This window comes from Mustela erminea, chromosome 18, assembly GCF_009829155.1.
Source record: "Mustela erminea isolate mMusErm1 chromosome 18, mMusErm1.Pri, whole genome shotgun sequence".
Classification (NCBI taxonomy): domain Eukaryota; kingdom Metazoa; phylum Chordata; class Mammalia; order Carnivora; family Mustelidae; genus Mustela; species Mustela erminea.
In genome coordinates this window covers 13,851,655-13,876,221 of record NC_045631.1, presented here as the reverse complement: position 1 = coordinate 13,876,221, position 24,567 = coordinate 13,851,655, and the positions used below count along the sequence as shown (strand labels likewise).

The following is a 24,567-nucleotide window of genomic DNA, read 5'->3' as shown; positions in this document are numbered from 1 at the left end:
GATTTTGTAACCGGGGGTGGGGGTGGGGGAGCAGTTCTGTACGTCTCCCCAGCACGATTTCTATCATTGCCACCAACTCCCTGCGATCCCTGGCGGGAGGGTTACCAATACGCGCGCACGCCTGGACACGACCTTCTTTCAAACCTACGGACAAAGCGAAGACAGGAACCCCAGGGTCAAGGTCCGACGGGGCAAGGGAAGACCTCCGCCGTCAGACAACGCCAGTTCCGAGGCTCCACCACAGGGTCGACCCCGAAGGACAGAGGGGAGGGACGGACACCTACCGACACCGCGAGCGTGACGGCGTCCAGCTCGACTCTGCCCAGATGCCCGCAGAAGATGGAGCTGACGACGCTAATGAGGAAGATCATCAGCTGCGCCAGGAACTGCCGAGGGAAAAGGAAGGGGAGCGCGAGAGTGACGCCAAGCCGCGGGGGAGGCTCCGGGAGCGCCAGCAGCAGGCGCTGCGCTGCGACGGGGCTGGGCCGCCGCCGGGGGTGGGGGGCGCGGGGCCGCGGGGCCGTGCACTCACCACGGGGCCCGCGAGCGCCACCAACGCGGCCGCCTCGCGTCGCACGTCGGGCGGCAGAGCGCCCCGCAGGCCCCGCAGGCAGACGCGCCAGCCTGGGACGTCGGGCGGCTGGGCGCTGTCCCGGGGGGCGATGGTGGCGGCGACTGTGGTGGCGGCGACAGTAGCGGCAGCGGCTGCGGTGGCGGCGGATGGGGGCTCCATGCTGGCGCGGGCAGTGTTGCGCGGAAGGCGGCGGTGGGCTGGGGGCCCTGGCCCCGCCCCGCCCCGCGCGCCCTGGGACCGTCCCACCTGCACACGCGGTCGGGGAGGGGGAAGGGGGCAGGCCGTGCCCCGACACTAGGGACGCCCCCGCCAACCGTCGCGGTCCGCAGACCCCCGGGGGCTAGGAGCGAGGACCCCGAGGAGCAGCACACAGTGCGAGGAGCTGGAGGCCGCGTGGAGTGGGGGGCTGGGGGCCTCGCGAGGACAAAGGAGGATGTGGGTCGTTACAGTGAAATGTGCGGAGGCGGGGGTTGGAGAGGGCGTATTCGTAATTCCACCCTGCGCTCCTCCGGAGCCCGCTGCTGCCCTTTCAGGTGACCCCTCCCTCTGCCTCGGGTTAGGAGTGTGTTCAAGTATCCCTCGGGGGTGCGCTCCTCACAGGCAGGTTGGAACCGGGAGATAAGCCTCCCCACCCCCCATCCCGGGGGCTCCTACCGGAGGGCAGACTCCGTGAGAAGTCCCTAGAAGGCTAGGGAGTAGGAGTCCCGGGACCAAATGAAGAGGGTGTGTATGAACTTGCTAAGGAGAGCGTGGAGAGGGGATGTTGCCGGGCCCAACCTTCAGGGCCGCCTTTATCTTGGTCCCCACAAAGAAATGATCCTCTAGAAAGAAGCAAGCATTTTAGGTGGAAATGCCTTAAGGTGGCGCTGGGTAGTTTTCACTCTTGGTAGCAAACTTCAGATCTGGTCCACTATCTGTTCTCCCAGGGCAAAGACCAGGCCTAGCTCTTTGTATCCATCCAAGCACCCAGTGTGCTGCGCTAAGGGGTGGGCCCCACCCCCGGAAGGCTGAGTCCTAAATTCTACGTGTCCACTGCTTAATCCAAGGCCACTATTGAGGTCTCGGGCCCTGCTCCCCCTGAGAGGAAAGAGCAATGGCTTGGATTGTCACAGCTCCAAAGACTTCCCTAACTATTCTCCAAGGCCCCAGGGGAAGAAGGGAACATTCACTGAAACCTCACCCTTTTGAGACAGAACTACACAAAACTTCCTGGATACACCATGCTTGCCACCAAAGCTGGGGTGCCTTTTTTTTTTTTTTCTTTTAATATTTTATTTGACAGAGAGCCCAAGTGGGGGAGTGGCTGACAGAGGGAGTGAGAGAAGCAGGCTCCCTGCTTATTAGCTGGATGTGGATGTAGGGTTTGCTCTCAGGACCCTGGGAGCCAAAGGCAGTGCTTAACCAACTGAGCCACCCTGGTGCCCAGCTGGGGCAACTTCTTAAAGACAAAGACACAAACAGAAGATGAAAGGGGCCCGCCCAAGACCCAGCCTCACATCTCCTAGACCCCCCTCTTCATTTCTTCTACCTTCCAATTTAACAATCCCCCCCCACCCCCTTCTATCAACATGAGAAACCATCTGACTTCTTCCTTTGCCTGAATGAGCTCTTCAAACCCTGTATTAAAATTTTAAACAAATTTTAACAAGTTTAACAAATTTAAAACAAATTCAAAATTAAAACATTTTAAGACAGGAAGCTTGCTCATCAATGCCCTCTGACTCCTTTCTGCTTAATCTACATCTTCTCCCCTTCTGGTTTCTCAAGCGACGCCACTGCTCACAGCTCCTGTGATCTAGATATTAACGAATGCCATTGGCCCGTTGCAGAATCACTGAAGGCACGAGGAAAGATATAGTGCAAAATATATTTTAAATAAGACAGTAGGAAACCTGAAGCACTCAGTACAAGGGTTTATAACTAAAGAAACATTCAGCATAACAAGTAACCAGCAAAGCTGTACATGAATGTAGTCAGTACACAGTGGTCCTTGGTTAAGACAATGGCACATGAATTGAATCATTGTCACTCTGAACTTTCCAACATTGTCTTGGACAGGAACATAATTTGTACCTTAGTTCCTTTTCCCCATGAGAAAACATAACTTGGAACTTGTAATTCTTCAAACCCATGAGCCCAGTTGAAACTAACTTAACTAAAAACAAATTCCCACTGTGGGGCCTCTGCATTTTTTTGTCAGCTCAGAATTATCACTTGTCCTGACTCTCTCTTTTGCCTATCACTCAACTCTGACATACACTCTCACTAAAATCCCTACGATCAAGATCAAAATAGCCCCCAGGAGCAGAAGCCCCCGCCACAGCACCAAATGTTTCCCAGTCAAGTCAGTCGTGTCCCTTGGCTGGGCCTGAACATCTTCTTGGTGCCTGTGCTGGTCCAACCAGGTCTCGTGTTTCCTCCTCACATCTCTCACTCTAATTCCTCCATGGCTCCCGGGGCCCCCTGAAGGGAAAAAGAAACTTAGTTAGCAGTCCAAAAGGATTTTTTTTCCCCTAGGTATACAAGATGCCATATAGAGGAGCCTGGGTGGCTCAATGGGTTACGCCTCTGCTTTCGGCTCAGGTCATGATCTCAGGGTCCTGGGATCGCATGCCACATCCGGCTCCTTGCTCAGCAGGGAGCCTGCTTCCCCCTCTCCCTCTGCCTGCCTCTCTGCCTAATTGTGATCCCTCTCCATCAAATAAATAAATAAAATCTTAAAAAAAAAAAAAAAAAAGATACCATATATACATGTTACTCATCAGAGGCAAGTTTACTCAGGAAGAAGTTGCTACCTTGGATACATAAAAGAAATTCCATTTCAGAGTCCCTCTCCGCTCACTCACCCACAAACTCTGACTGGATCCGACTGTTGTCAGCCTGGGTCTTCTAGGGAGCTCGCCCCCCACCCCACAAGAACTAGAGAAATACGTGGCCTCTCGAAGTGAAGGTTCATAGGGGAAGTTTTCAGGGGGCCAACACTCGTCTAATGAGCAGTCCCAAAGGAGAACAAGGCCAACAGAGGAGAAAATAACCAAAGAAAGAATCCAAGGGCATCCCCAGAACTGAAGAGAGATGTGGATCGAGTCAGAAGGCCTACTGAGCATCCCTCGGGATAGTGACAGATGTATGTCATCTTCCCACACTCCTTGAGGGAAGAATAAAGGCAGTTAACCTAACAGAACAAGAATAAGATGGGCAGGCGCCTGGGTGGTTCCGTGGGTTAAGCCTCTGCCTTAAGCTCAGGTCATGATCGCAGGGTTCTGGGATCGAGCCCCGAGTCAGGCTCTCTGCTCAGTGGGGAGCCTGCTTCCTCCTCTCTCTCTGCGCCTGTCTCTATGCCTACTTGTGATCTCTCTCTGTGTCGGATAAATAAATAAAATCTTTAAAAAAAATTAAAAATAAATTTAAAAATAAATAAATAAAAAAGAATAAGATGGGCATCAGACCTCTTAGTAAGCATAATGGGTATAAGTTGTGAGAGAAAGGAATTTCAGAGTAACACCAGCTCTCACTCTCACAAGATGCTTTCTCCTGGTGGGGGTGGTGGGCTTCTCCCTCTCCCTTAGCCCCTCCCCCCTCCTCATGCTCTCTCTCAAATAATCTTTTTTAAAAAAATGTGTTTTCTCCACATCAGGCATCGTTCTCAGCCCTTCACATGTATGAAGCTCACTTGCCTCTCAAGACAGCAGCATGAGGTACTAGGAAGTATTGGTACTCTGCTTTTATAAATGGCAGACAGGAGAAAACTTGGACCAGCCATCCTCTGAAGACAGTTACAAAAGCTGGACAAGATAAGTGAAAAGTATCATCTTGAAGATGTCAAGAGTGCTTACCAAGGTAATGAAAAGTCGTCAGGGCAAGATCTAGGGGAAGCTGGAGACCCAGAGTTGGGAGCCAGCCTTTGGAGCCTCTTTGGACCTGAGAGTTCTCCATCGGGATGGACCAATGCTTTCGGGAGTTCAGTCCCTACCCAGGTAAACCCCTCTGACTTCAGGTTGGATCTCAAGGGCTGCATCCAAGACTTAAGGACGGACCAGAAGCCAACCAGCCCTCACCCAGTTGCCGCCAAGTCAGCTGGATGGGCTAGGAGTCTGGGTTGTTTCAACCGCCCTGCGCTGCTGGTAACCCTAAGAGTTTGACAGAACCAAAGGAAAATCCTCTCTGAAGACCGAAATCGTCGTTGGCTTCCAATTACTTCTACCCACAGTGTTCAAATACAAGATCAGGAACCAGGCACATAGGGGACCACTATGTGAAAACTAGTGGGAGCTGTAATTCACCAGCCACTGAGTTCAAAGGGGTTCAGTTAGAAAGCAGCAAGGAACAAGTCTGAGTCCATGACTCACTGCCCGAGGAACTGGGAATAGAGGGGGGTTTACTAATGGGACAGAAGGAAAACGATACCTACAGTTGCACCCTGCTCCCCAGAAACAAAAGTTAAAAACAATAATCTGGGGGTGCCTGGGTAGGCTCAGTAGGTTGGACCTCTGCCTTCAGCTTGGGTCATGATCTCAGGGTCCTGGGATCGAGTCCCTCATCAGGCTCTCTGCTCAACAGGGAGGCTGCTTCTCCCTCGCCCTCTGCCTGCCTCTCTGCCTACTTGTTCTCTCTGTCAAATAAATCTTTTTAAAAAAAAACAATCATCTGTTTAAAGCCCACCTATGTGTTGGCCTGGGGAATGGGGGAACCCCACGAACATAAACTTACTCATGTCAGTCTCCAAGATAAGGGTCCCAACGCAGGATCAAGCATTAGAAATGCCTTTGAGATGCTTACATCCAAGGCATGGATGACCAGAAGCCTCGAACCATCTAGAGCAGTGTATTAATATCCGGAATGCAAAGCAAACAAACTTCCAAGTCTGTTGACCTCACATTGGTGTGACTTTATCATTTATCATTTACTGCCCGAGTTCAGGGGGCACTCACGGCAGCCGATCTGTTTGTGTCCCACTGACAGCCCCTTCCAGGACCACCCGGAGAGGGACCTGTTCCCAGAGCCGAGGCAGTTTTCCATACCTGGGTCCTGGTAGGCAGCTGCAGGCACATCCTGGACCATGTTCAGTCTCAAATTGGCATGGATCTGAGCCTAGAAGATGAAACTCCAAGTAAATTCACAAGGCTTTATTTACCATACTGTTAGGAAACTGACTTGACCACTCCGCTTAGAAAAAACCAAGCCATTTTCTTTAACTGACATGAGATTGGAGCTTCTCTAGTTTACAAGTACGTAATCATCTTTCTGAATGATTGACATGGGGTCTCTGGGTGGGAGAAGGATGGATGGAAAAGCATAACATCAAGGGGAAAGCAGGGCCCGAGATCATAGAATCCGTTCCTTTCCCTTCCCTTTATCTCTTAGCCTACCATCTATTTTCAGAACCACACTGACCCTAGCAAGTTGGAGAGAGAGAGACACGCAGGTATCCTCATGAAATATTTTGGGATCATAAAAAACAGTATCAGGATGAATTTGCTGGCATCCCACTGTCCCGCCAGTTCCAGATCTTGTCCTGAAATTGGTTTTCTGGGCACAAGGCTGGTAGCTTACTATAGGACACAAGGAAGAACGGAACCCCTATTTTTTAATTCACTGACTAAAACAAAGGGGAATGGATAAATGGATAAGATCCAGGGTCATCTGGCCCTTTGCATCTGAATTAAATGCAGCTAAAACAATAAAGTAGCATTGGTGATAAAGGGGGAAAGGCCCTTCCAAAATGAGAGAGAGAGAGTGCCTGAGCTGATTTTGTTTTCTAGGACAGGAATTTTTACCCGGCCAGCAACGAGCACAGTTACCTCTTCACAAGCTTTTTTCCAATTTAGCCAAGCAATAAAGCCAAGAAAACACAGAGATTGTGTGATGGAACAAATGATGATCCCCAACCACAGACCTAGAAGTGAAAATATGTAATAGAGGTTAATTCAGTGGAAAACCAGACGTCCCTGGGGAGTAAGCTGGTCCCCTGTCACTTCTGAGAATCCGCTTTCATGACCCCGGGGTGGAACCCACAGTGAGACACAGACCTTGCTCGTGCTCCCTCCTTTGGTTCCCAGAAGGTTCTGGGAGGCCCAGGGCAAGTCACTGCCCAGGCCTTCTGGATCTCAGAACTGACATTCAGAGACTTTTTTGGTCTTTGGGAGCCTAACTATTAAGAGAAGCACTAATTATAAGGAGCAGAGGTTCCCAGGACAAACTATTTCCTACTTCTAAGAGCACGGTACTTCCAAACTGCTATGTTCTATTTTCCTCAGCTAACATGTTCAAAATGCAAAAGACAGTATATTCCCTCCTTTGGCGCTTCCTACAGGCCCTCACTGGCTCTGGGCACAGACTTCCAGAGCTCCCAGGACAGGGTTGTCCGCAGAGAGGACCACACCAAAGGAGAGGCTGAGTGGAAATGTAAAACGGGAAGGGCCACATGGATCCCAAGATCCCATCACACTCCACCTAGAAAACCCACACCGGACACAGAGGGAAGCCCCAAGCAAGGAGGGTTTCTTTGGTCAACAGTGAAAAAGTGAATATACCAACGGGCAACTGTCAGACCATAGGCAAAAACAGAACACTGATCCATAGCCTACAGCAACACTGATCCATAGCCTACAGCAACCCATCGCTCTGCCTGCCTCTGGGTCTCTTTGCTTTTCGCATCGGGTTGGTTTTTATTTTCACAGCCCATTATGGAGGCCCCGCAAGACCTGGCCTATGCTACCAAATATCATGGACGCCAGCATTCAACCAGATGTGGGACCCGCAGAGGCCCCTTGTGCCTTTCTGCACGTGGCGCGTGCAGTCCAAGGGAACGTGGTAAGTTGGGGCCAGGTCCACAACCCAGTCTCTATCGTGACTGCCTTGGCTGTATCTTCATTGGTTTGGTGCCTGGGTACCGCTGCTTCCCATGTGTTTGACATCCTTGATGGAATTGGGGTTCCTTTTCATCCCTTTTGCTGTGCTCTGTGCTCTTTTTGTGGTGCTGGTCAAGTGTTGTCACAGAAGGAGAATTAGAGGCCAGGGCATGGCCTGTTACATGTGTCTATCCCCTAGACCTGTGAGTTTGTGGTTCTCACCCAATGGGCACCCATTTGGACCAGTTCTTGCTACAGGTTACCCCAAGAACCAGACAAGGCTCTCCTGTTGCAGTTTCGGGTCCTGAGAACTTGGCTTTGATCCAAAGAGCATTTTCCGCCCACCCGTGCCACCTGCCGTTCTGGAGTCTAAGAAAGTGCTGATGTGTCCTCACTGCTGCCCTTCCGGCTCCGTACATCCGTGAGAAAGTGAAAACTGAAATTGGAGCCCTCATATGAAAACAGAACCTGATATGAAAAATAGCCCTTTCGCCAAACGACAACACCTGGCAGAACATTTGGAAAGGACTTTGGGACAAAAATGAGACGAGACCCAAAGTAAACGAGGAGCCCCACAGAGAGACAGCTGGGGAGCCTAACCCCTACTCTCCCCACCCCCCAGCCAGCCACCTACTACAAGAACACTGGTAGACATCGCAAAGAGAAGGATGCTAAGAAAGATAAAGCAAGACAAGGCAGAGTCTCTCATTTCAGATCAGTAAGAGTCCTCAAGGAGGCCAAAAGCACTCATTAGACCCTCCAGGGGAATAAACTGTAAATATAGGCGGTCATTCTCTTCAATGCCTGGTGGACACCTGCTACCCTTGCCCACCTTCAGCCTCAGCCTCCATGTACCACACAGGTGGCTGGTATTCCAAATACGCCACAGGTTTTCCCAGTCTCCCAGTCTTGAACTGGGACCCTTGAACCCTCGACTAAGAAACACTCCTTCCTGCACTGTGATTACCAGCCCTGTGGAATGTCACAGGCAGAGACTGACTTTGCAGACAGAATTATGATATCAAAGGCACAGCAGAGGGAACCAGGTCTAGAGGTCCCAGACAACTCTTTTTTTTTTTTTAAGATTTTATTTATTTATTTGACAAAGAGAGCTCACAAGTAGACAGAGAGGCAGGCGGGGGGTGGGGGGACAGGCTCCCCGCTGAGCAGAGCCCAATGTGGGGCTCTATCCCAGGACCCTGGGATCATGACCCGAGCCGAAAGCAGAGGCTTTAACCTACTGAACCACCCAGGCGCCCCATCAGATGACTCTTTTATTCATAATCAAGTCGGGGCTGCTCCGGATAGATCTCGCCTTCTCTATCGTGTTGGATGGTGGGTTCCAGACAAGGAACTTGACCCTGTACCTGACACTCCACGGCCTTGATATCCTACTGACAGAGCCAAGTAATTGCAGCAAGATGCATAAAAGTTCAGATCGCTCCTACCAAATTCTCCCTAACCTTCCTCAGCATCCCTTCAAGGCTAACAAAGGTAATCAAACCCAGAGCTGAAAGTCTTAGCCAGAAGTCTTCTCATTCCCCAGATGGGCCCTTGTAGCTGCCACTAAAAAAAAAAATTGGGCACCTGGGTGGCTCTGTTGGTTAAGCGACTGCCTTCGGCTCAGGTCATGATTTCAGGGTCCTGGGATCTAGTCCCACATCGGGCTCTCTGCTCAGCAGGGAGCCTGCTTCCCTCTCTCCTCTCTGCCTGCCGCTCTGCCAACTTGTGACCTCTCTGTCAAATAAATAGATAAACAAAATCTAAAAAAAAAAAAAAAAATCAAATGAATGAGGCTGTTGATTTACGCAAGACTCAGGGTCATCAACAAAATTGTGATCCCTCACTTGCGGCTAATACTTAACCCAATACCGTCCTGACATCAATTCTGCCTGAAGCCACTTGCTACAACAAGGCGGGTCTTTGGTCTGCCTTGTGCAGCTGCCCCTACACGGGGACAGCCAACAACTCTTTGCTTTCGCTGCAGAGGACAACAGTGGGTCTGAAAGTCAGGCCCCCTCCTATTTTTCTTAGCATCTCCATCAAGAACCGTAAACATCTAAATTTCCCTTGTGATCCCGATCTCCTACATTTAGCACCAGAGCTCCTGCCTTGTGCAGAAAATGAGGAAGCCCGTCTTACAAATCCTGTTTTCTGGTTCATAGCCTTGGCACAAAAGGGACCTCGTTTCAAAAGCAAAGTCACGATTTTGCCAGAACACAGCTCATTTAGGGTCTGACCTCAGTCTGGGATTTCTAGGCTTAGCTGGATATTGTAGACAACGAGTGTCAAATTTCCTTGAGATCGCAATCCGTCTTTATGAACTGACGAAGTCGATAGGGATAGACCCTCTGCTCAGGAGGCCCCAGGTTTCTGGAATCTGACGAAGACTCCTCAACCACCTCCTTCAAGCCCAGGCATCCCTAACTACCCAAAACCCCATTTTGTCGGTTTGCTCCTGAGCCATCTGGATAAGCCCCTGGGGTTTTAACTCAACCTCTCAGGTTCAGGCAACAGGTTCTCTATGCATCAAAAACTTCTGATGACCGAGTTCTAGGCTACCCCCCAAATCCCACCCCAGATCCCACTGCTGGGAACACACAGCATTCTTCAGCCAGTGGATTAACAGAATCTTCCAAGATTCTGTTGCTGCGTGTCCCCTCCTCTCCCACTACTCTTCACCCCAACGGCCTGAGAGTCCTGTCACTCTCCGAAACTCCCCGAAGGGGAGCCTGGTGGCTGTCTTCCCTGTGCCAGGGAACTCTCTGTACCTCACTCAGCTTTATCCGAGAGCCCTCTTGACGACTCTGACCTAATGTTATTCGCTGGTGAGTCGTACCTTTGCTCGGGAGCTGGAGGTTATTGGCCAGGATGTGCTAGCCCTAGTGTGAGCTCTCCTTCGGACCACAGTCCTCCCCCTGCAATCAGCCCAGACAACGGACCCCGTTGTGCTTCCTAAAGCCGCCATAGACCAGAGAGGGAACATCTGTGCGGGCAGCCCATTCACACCTTTGGAAAAGCAGCCGCTGGTTTGGGGGTGCTTGGGAAACAGAACGGATTGCTCTCTTGTGCTGGAACCCCCATCACAGATGGACAGCAAATTAAGGAACTTTTTTTTTTTAGATTTATTTATTTGAGAGAGAGAAACATGAGCAGGAGGGACAGAGGGAGAGGGAGAGAGAAGCCCAAGTGAGCTCCGCATTGAGTGCAGAGTCAGACGTGGGGCTCGATCTCACAACCCTGAGAACAAGAACCAAGACCAAGAGTTGGGAGCTTAAGCAACTGTACCACTGAGGCACCCTGACAAGCTTTTAAATACACTCCTATTACCCAGACAGGAGGCTGTTCTAAAGCCGTGGCCCCGGTCAGACAAGAATATGTGGGCGCTGTAGGAAACGTTCCCATATCATTGATGCCAAAAAGCGACTTTAACCAGGTTCTGGTCCTATCTGAGGCCCCAGAAGATCAGTCTCTGGAGGGTTCAAAGAGGCCATCATAAAACATCAACATTAAGAGATGCCTGGGTAGATCAGTCGGTTAGACGTCTGCCATCGGATCAGGTCATGATCCTGGGGTCCTGGAATCGAGTCCCACATTGGGCTCCCTGCTCAGCACAGAGCCTGCTTCTCTCTCTTCAACTTCCCCCCGTGTTTGTGCTCCCTTTCTTGCTATCTCTGTCACAAATAAATAAATAAAATCTTAAATAAATTTAGTAATAAAACTTATTTTATTACTAAATTACTAAAACGGTGTCTCATTCTAGGATAGACTGAAGCATGTCCTTGCTGAAAAGCTCCAACCTCACCATCACTAAAAAGATGCTTGATTTTTTTGTTTCCAACCTGAGACATTCCAAGTTTTTTATCAAGTGACTGAGACACACCCACTACGGGAACCATATAAAGAAACTCTGTAAGATATTGCCCCCATTCAAAAACGATCCTGTCCTCCTCACCCACCATGGGTGGGAAAAGTCCTGGAAAAGGAGAAAAGACTAATATCCTCCTTGAACTGAAATTAGCAAAACTTTGAGCAACACTTGAGCTCCCTTGGCCAAAGGTACTCCCTATAGTCTTTGCACACCATATACAACAGACAGTCACCACTCGCAGGGACACATCAGCTGCCCCTATGAATTCAGAACTGGAAGGCCTATGTCTAGGGATTTCAGCCAACACCAGACTGACCAGACTGACCAGACTGACCAGACTGACCAGACTGACTGGCTACATGCCAAATCTCACCAGGGTCCTACTGCCGACGCTTAACCCTGCCTTTCCCACATCTTCCTAAATAACTTCTTCATCATCTTTAGCTAGGAGATTTCATCTACTGGAAGAGACAGCAGAGGGAAACTGCTCCTGAACCTTGTTGGAAGGGACCCTATCAGGGCTTGTGAGTCTGGCTGGCTGCATTTTCTCCCAAGTCTGGAATGTTTCTGTGCAGCCATTCTCCTAGGGGGTGACCACCATGATGGACACCATCAAGGGGCTCGAGAAGATCTTGCAATACAGTGGACCATGAGATGACTTTATAATCCCAAGTGGTAAAGATCTGGCTCTCCAGCCTTCCCTGAATTCCCTGAGTTTCTAGTTTTCCTTGAAAAGAGACTGAGGCACTGAATACACAGACAATGGCCACACCATGTATCAGAGAACTATGACCCCCCAACCTGTAGCAACATATCCAGGAAACCCCCCATCTACGATAAGCATCCCAAAAGTGAGCCTGCTACCATCAGTCTCACGGGAAGCTAGACTTCTATCTCTAGGATTACTGCACCGAGCTCAACAATAACTTCCATAACTGTTGACCCCAAATGGCCAGGATGCCATCAGTAACTGACAGCTTCTTCCATTTCTGTCTCTGCTTCCAGCTTAGGGCCAAGCAGAGAAAACCAAAGCTGCATCCCGCCTGATCAGCCACACAGGACCCCCCACTTCGGTTAGCCCACATCTTTCCCAGGCCACCGGCGTCCATCAGGGTCCACCTGACACTTTCCTGTTCTCCACCATGAAGCTCTCTCACTCCTCGGCCTGCCTTGGGGTCTCTGCCAAAACTAGTGATGGTGGTCAAGTCCCCTGCTGGGGCAAGCTCAGAATAAACAACCTTTGCTTTTCCCATTTGGCTCGTCTAGGTTTATCTCCACAGCCTTCCAGATCTCAATAAGGGAGAGGTGGCTAGACAGGGTTTACAGGTTCCGGTGGCCAGACTTGGTGCATAGTTTACAGATCTGCTCCTTGATACCAGCAGTCACACCCATGTCACATGTTTCAGGAGTGATCAGCCCAATATTTAGAAGAGTAAAGTTGATAGCCACCTGCCATTCCTATAATGGACTAATAAAAGCAAATACAGGGGCACCTGGGTGGCTCAGTGGGTTAAAGCCTCTGCCTTCGGCTCAGGTCATGGTCCCAGGATCCTGGGATCAAGCCCCGCATTTGGGCTCTCTGCTAGGCAGGGAGCCTGCTTCCTCCTCTCTCTCTCTGCCTACCTCTCTGCCTACTTGTGATCTCTGTCAAATAAAGAAACAAAATCTTTAAAAATATATATATATATATATGCATATACATATATGCTTTCTCGTTCAAATCCAGTGTTCCCGATCCATAAAAACTACCAGCTTACTCTAATCACCCTAAACAGAAAATAACCAGATATCTCTACCTAATTTGAAAGTGATGGGTTACATTTCCAGGAAATTCATTATATACCATTTAAAAGATTGATTGGATTCAAGGTAGGAAGCCCAAAATAAGGTGTGTGTCAGAATCCCCCAGGAATGTATGTATTTGAAAAGCCTCCCCAGGGGATCAAGATGGGGACTTCCTGATTTGCGGGAGCTGCCTGTGAGGGTATTAAGGGTAACTGGTGTGATGCTCGCCATTGCATATCCTACCAATGGTGACACGGTATTTGAAATCTGAGTTAGTTTTATACTTTTTTTATTTTCTGGAAGAGGCAAGTGGCAGGGACTAACTACAGTCTCCTCACAGAGCACTCACCTGCCCAGAGCTCCCAACATTTCTTAAATTGAGATATAACAATTAGTTTCAAGAGTGTGACATCATGATTCAATATTCGTATATATCACAGAACGATCACAATAAATCTCAGTACCTTTCTCCACACATAGTTAGAAAGTTCTTTTTCTGAGGATGAGAACTTTTGAGACCTCCCTCTGTAACCTTCAAACGTGCAATACAGTATTACTAACTATAGCCACCATGCTACACATTCCAGCAACAAACTTTGTAACTGGAATTTTCTACCACAGCACTTCCCTTAAGTGAGTCTTCTCCCTTGACTCTGCACATACTAGGTAGGCTTTTGTCAAATGAGCAAGTGAGCCTCGTCCAGCACTGGAAACACGGGTAGATCTGTGTTTTTATTTCTCTTAAATTTATTTTCTTATTTTTGTTTTGTTAGATCCGTACTTTTAAGAAGGTTTTTCCAATATTGCCCTTAGCTTTGCCACCAGCAAATCCAAAATACGAGTAATGCCAGAAACTCAGCTAAGCCATTTTTGGCACCACGATGAAAGTCCAGTGAACTTTGCATTGGCAACTCCAATCTTGGAACATCTCCCCTATTTTTTATTAAAATATTATTGACCTTGAGAACAGCAGGCAGTGTAATGGGATGGGGAGGTCACTCAAGATATCAGGATGACTTCTCACCACTCGGGGCCTGCCAAGTACTGATGGGTAAATAAGTCTCTCACTATTTCACCCAAAGATAATGTGTCCGGGTTTTAACAGAATCTTCTATAAACTGCCAATGTATTCCAAATTATTATTTTAGAAATCAAAGCTGAGCAGTTTTCTGTTTCCCTACTCTTTTAAAGGTCAGCTCTGGTCATTCCAGACCCTGTGGACTAAGTTCTTTTCTCCCCAGGTGGTAAGGTGATTAGAGTCCCCTGCTTTCTGTGATGTTTACACACATCCCACCCATACCCTTTGGGGGTGGGGGATGCCTGGAAGACACACGGTTTAAGGCAGGAGATGGAAGGTGCAGAATGGCCATGAAGGTGACCTCCAGAGCGCAGATCCAGGTCCCGCATGGGCTAAGCCATAGCGGGCATGATCTAGAACGTATACACCCACCATACCACGTATGTTGTCAGGAGTTCTATTAAGAATCACAGCAGGGCTGATCCCTGGCTTCTCCTGCCTCACACCACACAACTCCAATAGGGCCGATTTATAATGGCTTCAGCTCACCCTCAGGGTCCCACCATAAAAGGACTGTCACCAAAGGACAGGACTGGGGCCACCAAAGGTACACTTCTGAATGCTTTTTCAGCCCTCCTGCTGTCACCAGCTTGGAAGAAGTGAGAACTTGATGACACAGGACAGGGAGAGGAGGCAGAAAGGTCACCCGGCTCCACTCAAGTACGTCAGTGTGGAAAAGGGCCCAGCGGGGTAGGAGGGGCATGAACTTCCAAAGCCAAGTCTCCCAAAAAAGCTACAGTTCCAGAGGTCATTTCCGGGGCCCGTGAGTGAGAGACCCACCTGCCCGTGGTGAAGGCTTACCAACCACTCCCATTCTGGCTGCAAACATCAGCGAAATCCCGATGGGGAGACCAATCAAATAATACCCAATGGTGTTGACAATGGCCCCAGCCTTCTGGTTACCGCTCCCCCGAAGAATGCCTCCACCTGTGCACTGTAGGCAGAAACCATCCGTTGGTGAGAACGTTCCCCAAAGTCTTCGGAAAGACTAGCCATCCCCGAGCACGCCTCATCCCCAAAAGACTCAGACTTAAAAATCCATCATCATGGACCAGTTTCTTTGTCAAGTGAATACGCTAAAAATATTCAGTATCACCTACCTGCCCCCCAACCCCAGCCGCTCTTTTCTGCTTAAATTTACCACCAACAGAAGGAACATTTAGATCATAAAGTTGCTTAAAGGACTATCGCAGGACGTGGATGGCTTAGTCGGTTAAGCGTCTGCCTTTGGCTCAGGGCATGATCCCAGGGTCCTGGGATTGAGTCCTTCATTGGGCTCTCTGCTCAGCGGGGGGTCTTCTTCTCTCGCTCTCTTTCTCTCTGCCACTGCCCACCCCCCACTGGTGAGCTTGCTCTCTCAAATATAAATAAGTAAAATCTTTTAAAAAAAATAAAGGGAATATTGAAGAATACTTACAGCCAGAGCTTCAAATAGATGGGAAACAGCAGAGATCGGAATCACCTTAGCCACTAGAGCAATGATTTCTCTGTTAGGAAAAGAAAGCACGTGGTGATCGAAGGAGACAGACACGTGGGAAAAACCAGACTACTTGATTCAGGTGAGAGCACTTGGCTTCCACATACAACTGAACTGGCTTGTGCATTCCAGCCAACACCCAATTTGGGACAATCCTTCTGTTTCTTGGCCCACAGCGGAAACCAACCCAAGTCGATGCATCGCATGACTTGTAGAAGAAATATCTAGTCCAGTCAGCCAAGGCAGACAGTTCAATGATTTGGTACTCCACTGGCCCCACAAAGAAATAAAATTTGGTTTATAGTGCCATCCTTCTTTTAACATGATTAAAAAAAATAAAGGGAATATCTCTCCATGTGTCTGGAGAAACCACATGGAGTGGTTAAGTTTCTCCATGTGGAACCAAGGTAGGCAAATTATAAAGGCTATGGGTACAGTTTACGGAATTATCCACAGTTCCTAGAAATCGTCCCTAACCTCTACACCTAGAGACTTTAATTTTAATGCCCACAATTAAGGAGAAACTAGAAAATGTTGCCCCTGACCCGGGGAGGCAAAAATAAATCTGTAATACTTTCAAGTGATTAACAGATAAGCCTAGAATATTGTCTAGCAATAAATATTTGTTGAATGAATTAAACAAACAAACAAGAAATCCAGCACAGACCGTGACAATCGCTCCCCTCCCCCTCCAAAAAAAGGACAGAAACACAGTTCTTTTCTTCAAATTGAGTTTTATTTTCTGAATATGCAACAGTTAAGAGGAATCAAACAATATGAAAAGGATATCGAGAAAAATCTTACTTCCGCTCTGTTCCCAGCCCACCCATTACCACCACCTCCCCCAAGATGAGGCAACAGTCCTTGGTACTGTCCTTGTTTGTCCCTGTCCAGATACAAATGCACACTCTTATCTTCCCCCTCTAGCCTCCATCATTTCGTGTTCTAGCATTCTCTACACGGTGTTCCCCAACTTGATTTATCTACCTGATAGATTATATTCACTTCCACAGTCTACCAAATGTATTATCTTTTATGTGCTGCTGAATGTGGTCCACAATATATTTTTCTGGATTATAAGACAGAAGTTAATAAGTGAGATTTTGTCTACAACTTTCTTTTTCTCTTGTACAAACTCTGTCAGATTTTGGTACTGATATTCTACTTTTGCTTAGTCCTAAACAGAGTGTGGAAATTTTCCTTTTTCTGGTCTCTGAAACAGTTCGACAGCATTGGAGTTACATTTTGAAGGTTCTATAAAATTCTCCTTTGGAACATCCAAGGATTAGCGCTTTTTTGAGATTTTTCAAATAAATTTTTCTTAATTCTTCTAAGGAAATCGGTCCAGTTAGCCCTTCTATGTTTTCCAAGGTATGTTTTGGTAACTTATTTTCCTAGAACGTTATTTATTCCTTCCAGATTTTTTTTTTAGTTTACTTGCAAAAGTCATGCAAACTAGTCTCTCATGGTTTAAAAAAATTATAGTTCTTTTAGTAATTTCCTCCTTTCTTACTTTGAATCGAGCTCTCTCCCTTTTTCCTCTTTGGTTAGGTTAAATGTCCATATTGTTGTTAAAAGTCTATGTCACCGATGCGGCCAGTTCCCGCTGATCCCCGCCAGCTCGTAAGTAATTTGATTTTCTGAGTTTTCTCTGTCTCGTAATATCATCAAGGCTATGGTTTGTGGGCCTTTTGTTTTCCATGCTTTTGCCTGCCCTGCACGGCTTCCACAAGTGGACAGACTCAGGATCCAAGGTCTGCCCTGTGCCTACTGAAACCATCAGCACAGATACACATCTGAGGATGTTAATTCTGATTCCCTTATAAGATCACAAGAATGATTTCTGGTTGCCTTTCCATTCACTCTCAAGTGAGGCACACTTAAACACTGTATTTCCCCACAGCGAAATGGCTGAGGCTGAAAGAGGACAACCCAAGACCAGAAGGCAAAAGACAGGGGCGCCTGGATGGCTCAGTCAATTAAGAGTCCGATTCTTGTTTTGGCTCCGGTCATGATCTCAGAGTTGTGAGGTCGAGCTCTGTGTTGGGACTCCGTGCTGAGCGTGAAGTCTTTTTGAGAGTCTCACTCCCTCTCCCTCTGCCCTTCCCGCTCGTTCTCTCTCTCTCAAATAAATAAATATATCTTAAAATTTTAAAAAAAAGTCAACAGACAAATACCCAAAGAATGAACTGGGAACAGCAGGCCTGTCCACCAGCTGCTTTTTAAATCCATGAAGGAAAAGTCAATTTTGCATTTTGTAATTGCTGATGAAAGAATCCCAAATCAGGGGTTCCTGAGGGGCTCAGTAAGTTAAGCATCTGCCTTTGGCTCAGGACATGATCCTAGGGTCCTGGGATCAAACCCCGAATTGGGCTCCCTGCTCAGCTGGGAGCCTGCTTCTCCCTTACCATCCACCTGCACTCGTGATCTCTCTAATTCTCTCTCAAATATATAAATAAAATGTTAAAAAAAATCCTAAATCAGAATTATCCTTCCCATATATCCATGTAGTCAAAACACACCACAACCAACCCAACAGAACCCAAAAACCACAGAGCCAATCCATTCATTGCAAGAATTCTCAGTGATCAGTCTGAAAATGTGACTTTTTTTGAGATGATTCATTAGGGGGATTTTAACTTCAATTTGAACTGACGAGTATATGACCCAACTCGTCCAGACCAGGCACTTGGGCAGATTCTGAGATACCAAAATGATGCATGTCCCTGGGAACAGAATATTTAACTGGAAATGTAATCGATGGGACCCAAAAGGAGTTTCCTTCTTTAAAATACATACATATTCTGGGGCGCCTGAATGACTCAGTCTGTTAAGCATCTGCCTTCACCTCAGGTCATAATCTCAGGTCCTGAGATCAAGCCCCACATCAGGCTCCCTGCTCAGCAACGAGTCTGCTTCTCCCTCTCCCTCTCCCTGTGTGATCTCTCTCTCTCTCAAATAAATAAATAAAATCTATAAAATACACGCATATCGGGGTGCCTGGGTGGCTCAGTGGTTTAAGCCGCTGCCTTCGGCTCAGGTCATGATCTCAGGGCCCTGGGATCGGGTCCCGCATCGGGCTCTCTGCTCGGCAGAGAGCCTGCTTCCCTCTCTCTCTCTCTGCCTGCCTCTCCATCTACTTGTGATTTCTCTCTGTCAAATAAATAAATAAAATCTTTAAAAAAAAAAAATACACGCATATCGGGACACCTGAGTGGCTCTGTGGGTTTAGCCTCTGCCTTCAGCCCAGGTCACGATCTCAGGGTCCTGGGATAGAGCCCCATGTCAGGCTCTCTGCTTAGCAGGGAGCCTGCTTCCCCCTCTCTCTGCCTGCCTCTCTGCCTACTTGTGATCTCTCTGTGTCAAATAAATAAATAAAATCTTTAAAAATAAATAAATAAAACAAAATACATGCACATCCGAAACACCAGCAGCCTCTATCAGCAGATTCTGGATGATAAATTAGCTCCCAGAGTGGACCCATTCTTCCCAGGTAAACGGCAGCGGGTTTCTGATCTTGCAAATGGCTCAGAGACCCTCTGCGAGGCAGCTTTCCCAGGAAGGCATCTACCCAACCATTTTTTTACTGCAGATTTCACATTTCAAGAAAACCTCCACACTCACCGGTCGGTAGTGAAAATATACCCCACGAGATCCTTACAGCTTAACATCAGGACACAGAAAGTTACAGCAAAGAGTCCTGGAGGTAAAAATGGTAGAGAGACAGCGCAGTGAGAAGGGAAGGCTGTCGGGAACCGGGCAGCTGGGCTTCCCGTGCAAAGACCCGTGTTCAGGAGAGTCACTGATGGGAGACTCTAAGCACCTGTGACCAGCAGGGAGACAGCCGATGACTTCTTGGCTTGCTGGATGTTTCCCGCGCCCAGTGCGTTCCCCACCCGGACGCTGGCAGCCACACTGAAGCCTGAAGGTATCTGAAATACAAAAGGAAACATACAGTAATGACAAGGAAAAGAGCAAGCAAGGAGCAGAGAGGCAGCCCTGCCTCCAGAGTCCATTCTGAGCCCAACTGTGAACCTTCTCCAGGACAGAGGTGTCACTTACGGGGCTTTTAAAGTATGCAATGGAGGCTTATGTTCCTCCTTCCTCATGTGGGAGGCGGGACCGCCAGGAGCCCAAGCTAAGTCTGAGAGACCAACAACGGATCAAGTTTAGAAGACAGGGGCAACTGAGTGGCTCAGTGGGCTAAGCGGCTGCCTTCTGCTCAGGTCGTGATCCCGGAGTCCTGTCATTGAGTTCCACATGGGGCTCGCTGCTCAGCAGGGAGTCTGCTCCTACCCCCACTGGTGCTCTATCTCGCTCACTCTCTCTAATAAATAAATAAAGTCTTAAAAAAAAAAAAGTTTAGAAAACAGAATCCTAAACAGGTGCCCTTCCACCTTCCCCCAAATCTTAGGTGAAAAGGAACTTAAGAAAACAGAAAGACGCATACCAAGCTGAGAGCAGGCTACCCTTTTGTGGGGGGGAAGGACAGGATTAAGAGTGGTGTTAAAGCAGACCCAGGAAGGCCAGGATGCCACAGTGGTTAGGAATGGGTATTTCCTTTTTTTTTTTTTTTTTAAGATTTTATTTATTTATTTGACAGAGATCACAAGTAGGCGGAGAGGCAGGCAGAGAGAGAGAAGGAAGCAGACTCCCTGCTGAGCAGAGAGCCCGATGTAGGGCTCGATCCCAGGACCCTGGGATCATGACCCGAGCCGAAGTCAGAGGCTTTAACCCACTGAGCCACCCAGGAGCCCCAAGGAACGGGTATTTCTGAAGCCACGCTGCCTGGGTTCAAGTCCTGATGCAGACATTTATCTGCTGGGCAACCCCGAGTGAGTTACTCACCCTCTCTTGCCCTCAGTTGTTTGCTGTGAATGGGATCCTGTAACAGAGCCTAGCTTGTAGGGTTACTGTGGGGATGGGAGGAGTCCATATATGCTAGCTGCTTAGGACAAGGCCTCACGTGTAGTAGCTCTTCAATAAAAATTAGTCATTACTAATACCTACAATTTTACCCCTGGTGAAAGCAGGATTAGGTTAAAAAAAAAAAAAAGTCATCAACCATTAGAACATGAATTTTGCCTCCTGTGCAGACTGACCGAGGGGTAGGATGGCAGAAATCTCAGAGTGAGGAACACAGGAGACCTGCGAGACTGAGTACACACCGGAAACTCACTAGTGGGAGCAGACACACAGCTCTCCCACTGATCATGTATTAACTACCAAGGGAAAGAGCCGACAATACCTTAACCACGAAATGAGTTAGTATCACCCATCGTGGAACAAATCCAGGTCACCGGACAGAACACGCAAGAAGCACACAGCAATACTTCTGTTGTATTCCTGCCAAAAATGCAGAATCGGAAACCATTCACAAGGAAGTGTCACCTCCACGCATTGAGGGGAAGTCTGTATAAAGTGCCTCTGTTCTTCAAAAGGTCAAGGTCGAGAAAGACAAAGGAAGGCTGGGGATCTGCTCTAGATTAAAGATTAAGGAAGCCTAACCTTTTAGGGGCACCTGGGGGGCTCAGTCAGTTGAGCGGGGGGCTCAGTCAGTTGAGCTCCGACTCTCGGTTTTGGGTGAGATCACAGTCTCAGGGTCGTCATCTTGGGTCATGGGATAGAGCATTGGGCTCTACGCTCAGTGAGGAGTCTGCAACATTCTCTCCCTCTGTATCTACCTCCCCACTTTCACTTGTCTTTGCACCCACATCTGCACACTCTCAAATAAGTACTTTTTTTTTTTTTTTTTAAAGAGGGAGCAATTGGGTGACTCAGTGGGTTAAGCATCTGCCTTCGGCTCAGGTCATGATCCCAGGAAGCTGGGATCAAATCCCACACCAGGCTCACTACTCAGCAGGGAGTCTGCTTCTCCCTCTCCCCCTCTCCTCCCCGATCAAACGCTCTTTCTCAAGTTCATTCATTTTTTTAGAAAAGCATAACACTTTAGTTCCAGAAGAAAAGTAGTTTTAAAGGACATTATCAGAACAATGGGTGGTATTGGAATACAGGTTGTGGAGGTGATGGGTAGATACATAGATTGATCAATAAAGTGAGGAAACAGGCCAAAATGTAAACAGCTGGGGAACAGGAGTAAAGGATACAAACTCTTGTTTCGATTAGAGAAATACAAGTGTAAATTCTTGTAAGCTTTGGAAAGCATATGGCAATATATGCAAAAGACATAAAACTGTAATTAAGTTTCACTTTTAGGAATTTATTTTAAGGTAAGATGTAAAGATACTTTGTCCTAAAGCATGGAATATTTAATTCTGCAGTAAGAAATGGGTTTAAAAATTATACATGTAAGGAGACATCGGTATGCATTTTGATTTGGATATACTTACAGAACTTACTAAAATTTAAAAATATAAATAAAATATCAAGAGTTGAAGTGGTGAATACAGGTTTAGAAATTCCGCCAAACATAGAATAAAAGAAAAACAAAAATCAGAGTTCCTTGGGAGATTTATTCTTTAAAAAAAAATGGGAGATATGGGGGCATCTGGGTGGCATAGTCAGTTAGGCATCCGACTCTTGGTTTCAGCTCAGGTCTGATCTCAAGGTCGTGAGATCAAGCCCCGAGTCCTGCTCCATGCTCAGTGGGGAGTCTGCTTAAGAGTGTCTCTTCCTGGGGCACCTGGGTGGCTCAGTGGGTTAAAGCCTCTGCCTTCAGCTCAGGTCATGATCCCAGGGTCCTGGGATCGAGCCCCACATCGGACTCTCTGCTCAGCAAGGAGCCTGCTTCCTCCTCTCTCTCTGTCTGCCTCTCTGCCTACTTGTGATCTGTCTGTCAAATAAATAAATAAAATCTTTAAAAAAAAAAAAAAGAGTGTCTCTTCCTCTCCCTCTGCCCCTCCCCCTCAAGTGCGTGCGTGCGTGTGCGCACGCGTGCTCTCTCTCTCTCAAACAGATACATCTTTTTTTTAAAAAAGTAAATATATATTTTACATAATTCTTAAACATAACCAGACCCAAGGTGGGGCGGGGGGTGGGGGTGCTAAGCATTAGTGTGCTGTCTCCAGTCCCTTCCACATTATAATTCTCCCTTTCTAAGGGACTGGGCTAGAGAAGAAAACCCTCCAGAATTTCTAGTTGCTGTTTTCAATTTTAAAACAAAATCTTTTTTAAAACAAAGTCAAAGGAAAGCCTCTAATAACTGGGATTCGTCTCTAGCACATGAAGATATTTCCTTTCCAAGGCTGAGTAATAGTCCATTGTACGGACAGACCACAGTGTGCTTCTCTGTCCATCTCTTTTTTTTTTTTTTAAGATTTTATTTACTTATTTGACAGATAGAGATCACAAGTAGGCAGAGAGGCAGGCAGAGAGAGAGGGGGAAGCAGGCTCCCCGCAGAGCAGAAAGCCCGATGCGGGGCTCGATTCCAGGACCCTGGGATCCCGGCCCCAGCCGAAGGCAGAGGCTTTAACCCACTGAGCCACCCAGGCGCCCCTCTCTGTCCATCTCTTGATGGACAGTTGGGTTGGTGCCACCTTTTGGCTATTGTGAACAATGCTGCTGGGGGCTTTGGCGTGGTTTATCTGTTGGAGACCCTGCTTTCATGTCTTTAGGGTCTAACCCATGAGGGGTCTGAAACCTCAGACCCAGGCAGCAGGGGAGCTCGGGGACCCACAGGAGCTAGGCTCTTCTTGCCACGCACCTAGCGCCATCGTCCTTCAGGCCCCCACCTGTACCCCACCCTGGGCATTTGAATAGTGACAAATGGAAAACATACATCATGTTTGGCAAGTGTGGTAATAAAGGACGTGCCTGACCAGCCCTGAGCATCTCATTCTTCCCAACTTTCCATAGCTCCCAAGGAAGACCCCATCATTCCAAATGGACCCTCCCAGGCTCTGGGATGAAATTTTATTTTCCTGAATCAGTCTATAAATTACTGTGGGGCGCCTGAGTGGCTCAGTCGTTACGCGTCTGCCTTTGGCTCAGGTCATGATCCCGGGGTCTTGGGATCAAGCGCTGCATCAGGCTCCGTGGTCGGCAAGAAGCCTGCTTCTCCCTCTCCCACTCCCCCTGCTTGTGTTCCCTCTCTCACTAGGTCTTTCCCTGTCAAATGAATGAATGAATGAATGAATAAGTAAAAAAACAAAAATTACTCATGGGAGGAGTAATAATACTTGTTCTTCAGACTCTTTGTTCAAGGGAAACATCTAGCACCTCTCCCCACGCCCAGCTCCCAGACACTCACCATGTACAAAATGACGGTCAGTTCATACAGGACAGACTGGGCTCCCAGCTCTACCATGCCGAGGATACCTGGTGGAGAGAAGCAGCTGACACCACACTTCCAGAGAGGACCCCACGTTCACGCCGGCCATCACCACCTGCCCCCACACTGACCGCTCAGTAAGCTCCCGATCTCGTAGGCCCACCACTCCATGCACAGCATGAGCATCCCGGGGATGGCCAGGCTGAAAAAGGAGGCCCAGTCCTCCAAACACTCACGGGACCACCCTGTAACAGTGGGGACATAGACCTATTAATGACACACAGGTGGCTGGGCCAGACCTCAACCCAAGACAAAACCCGTGTCCAACCTGGAACGCAAACGGCGGTCTTTACCTCCCCAGGTAGCTTGGTGCAGGTTCCTCCCAAGGATGTAGAAGAAAAGGAGGAGTGCCAGGGTGAACTGGGAAATGGTATTTGCCAGTGCCGACCCCCTGGAAAGAACAGTCCCAGTGAGGGGAGGTGCCCGTCCTCCATGCTGCTGAGACCCCTATGTATGCCCTGAATGTGTCTTCTTTCTGGGGCAGCCTCACTGTCCGGAGAATGTATTCCAGAGTGGCCCAGGGAGGGGACCACACAAAGACACGTTGACCAGGTCTAGGTTTCCACCCCTCCCACCATCCTGCCCTGGAAAAGCCACACGGACATTCCTTCCCCGTCCCAAGGTCATTCCTTCCCCCAGT

At 48.2% G+C, this 24,567-nt stretch overlaps 2 protein-coding genes and 1 long non-coding RNA gene across 8 annotated transcripts in view; 1 reads left to right on the top strand and 2 right to left on the bottom strand.

Annotated features, from left to right (window-relative positions):
* The window catches only part of LOC116578106 (multidrug and toxin extrusion protein 2-like), a 66,998-nt gene extending 66,103 nt beyond the window's left edge, over positions 1-895 (bottom strand). For all 4 annotated transcript variants that reach the window (XR_004280738.1, XM_032322060.1, XM_032322062.1 and 1 more), the window contains exons 1-2: positions 533-895; positions 285-386 (exon numbers count right to left, since the gene is read on the bottom strand). Coding sequence is in view for 3 of the 4 variants with exons in the window: in XM_032322060.1 (XP_032177951.1) it covers positions 285-386; positions 533-733 (303 nt within the window). In the remaining variant the exon portion in view is untranslated. The remainder of the gene's footprint in view (positions 1-284; positions 387-532) is intronic.
* LOC116578107 lies at positions 847-12,535 on the top strand. The gene is made up of 4 exons (XR_004280739.1): positions 847-1,107; positions 4,212-4,414; positions 7,255-7,387; positions 12,302-12,535. It is a non-coding gene; the product is annotated as an uncharacterized LOC116578107 (long non-coding RNA).
* The window catches only part of LOC116578105 (multidrug and toxin extrusion protein 1-like), a 35,626-nt gene continuing 13,496 nt past the window's right edge, over positions 2,438-24,567 (bottom strand). The window contains exons 8-17 of one of the 3 annotated variants that reach the window (XM_032322057.1): positions 24,221-24,318; positions 23,999-24,112; positions 23,847-23,914; positions 19,460-19,568; positions 19,261-19,336; positions 15,577-15,646; positions 14,940-15,093; positions 6,376-6,470; positions 5,596-5,665; positions 2,438-3,037 (exon numbers count right to left, since the gene is read on the bottom strand). In XM_032322057.1, the coding sequence (XP_032177948.1) occupies positions 2,814-3,037; positions 5,596-5,665; positions 6,376-6,470; positions 14,940-15,093; positions 15,577-15,646; positions 19,261-19,336; positions 19,460-19,568; positions 23,847-23,914; positions 23,999-24,112; positions 24,221-24,318 (1,078 nt within the window). In that variant the 3' untranslated portion in view covers positions 2,438-2,813. Of the gene's footprint in view, positions 3,038-5,595; positions 5,666-6,375; positions 6,471-14,939; positions 15,094-15,576; positions 15,647-16,359; positions 17,554-19,260; positions 19,337-19,459; positions 19,569-23,846; positions 23,915-23,998; positions 24,113-24,220; positions 24,319-24,567 lie in introns of those variants that run through there. The other 2 variants (XM_032322058.1, XM_032322059.1) reach the window with 2 other exon arrangements.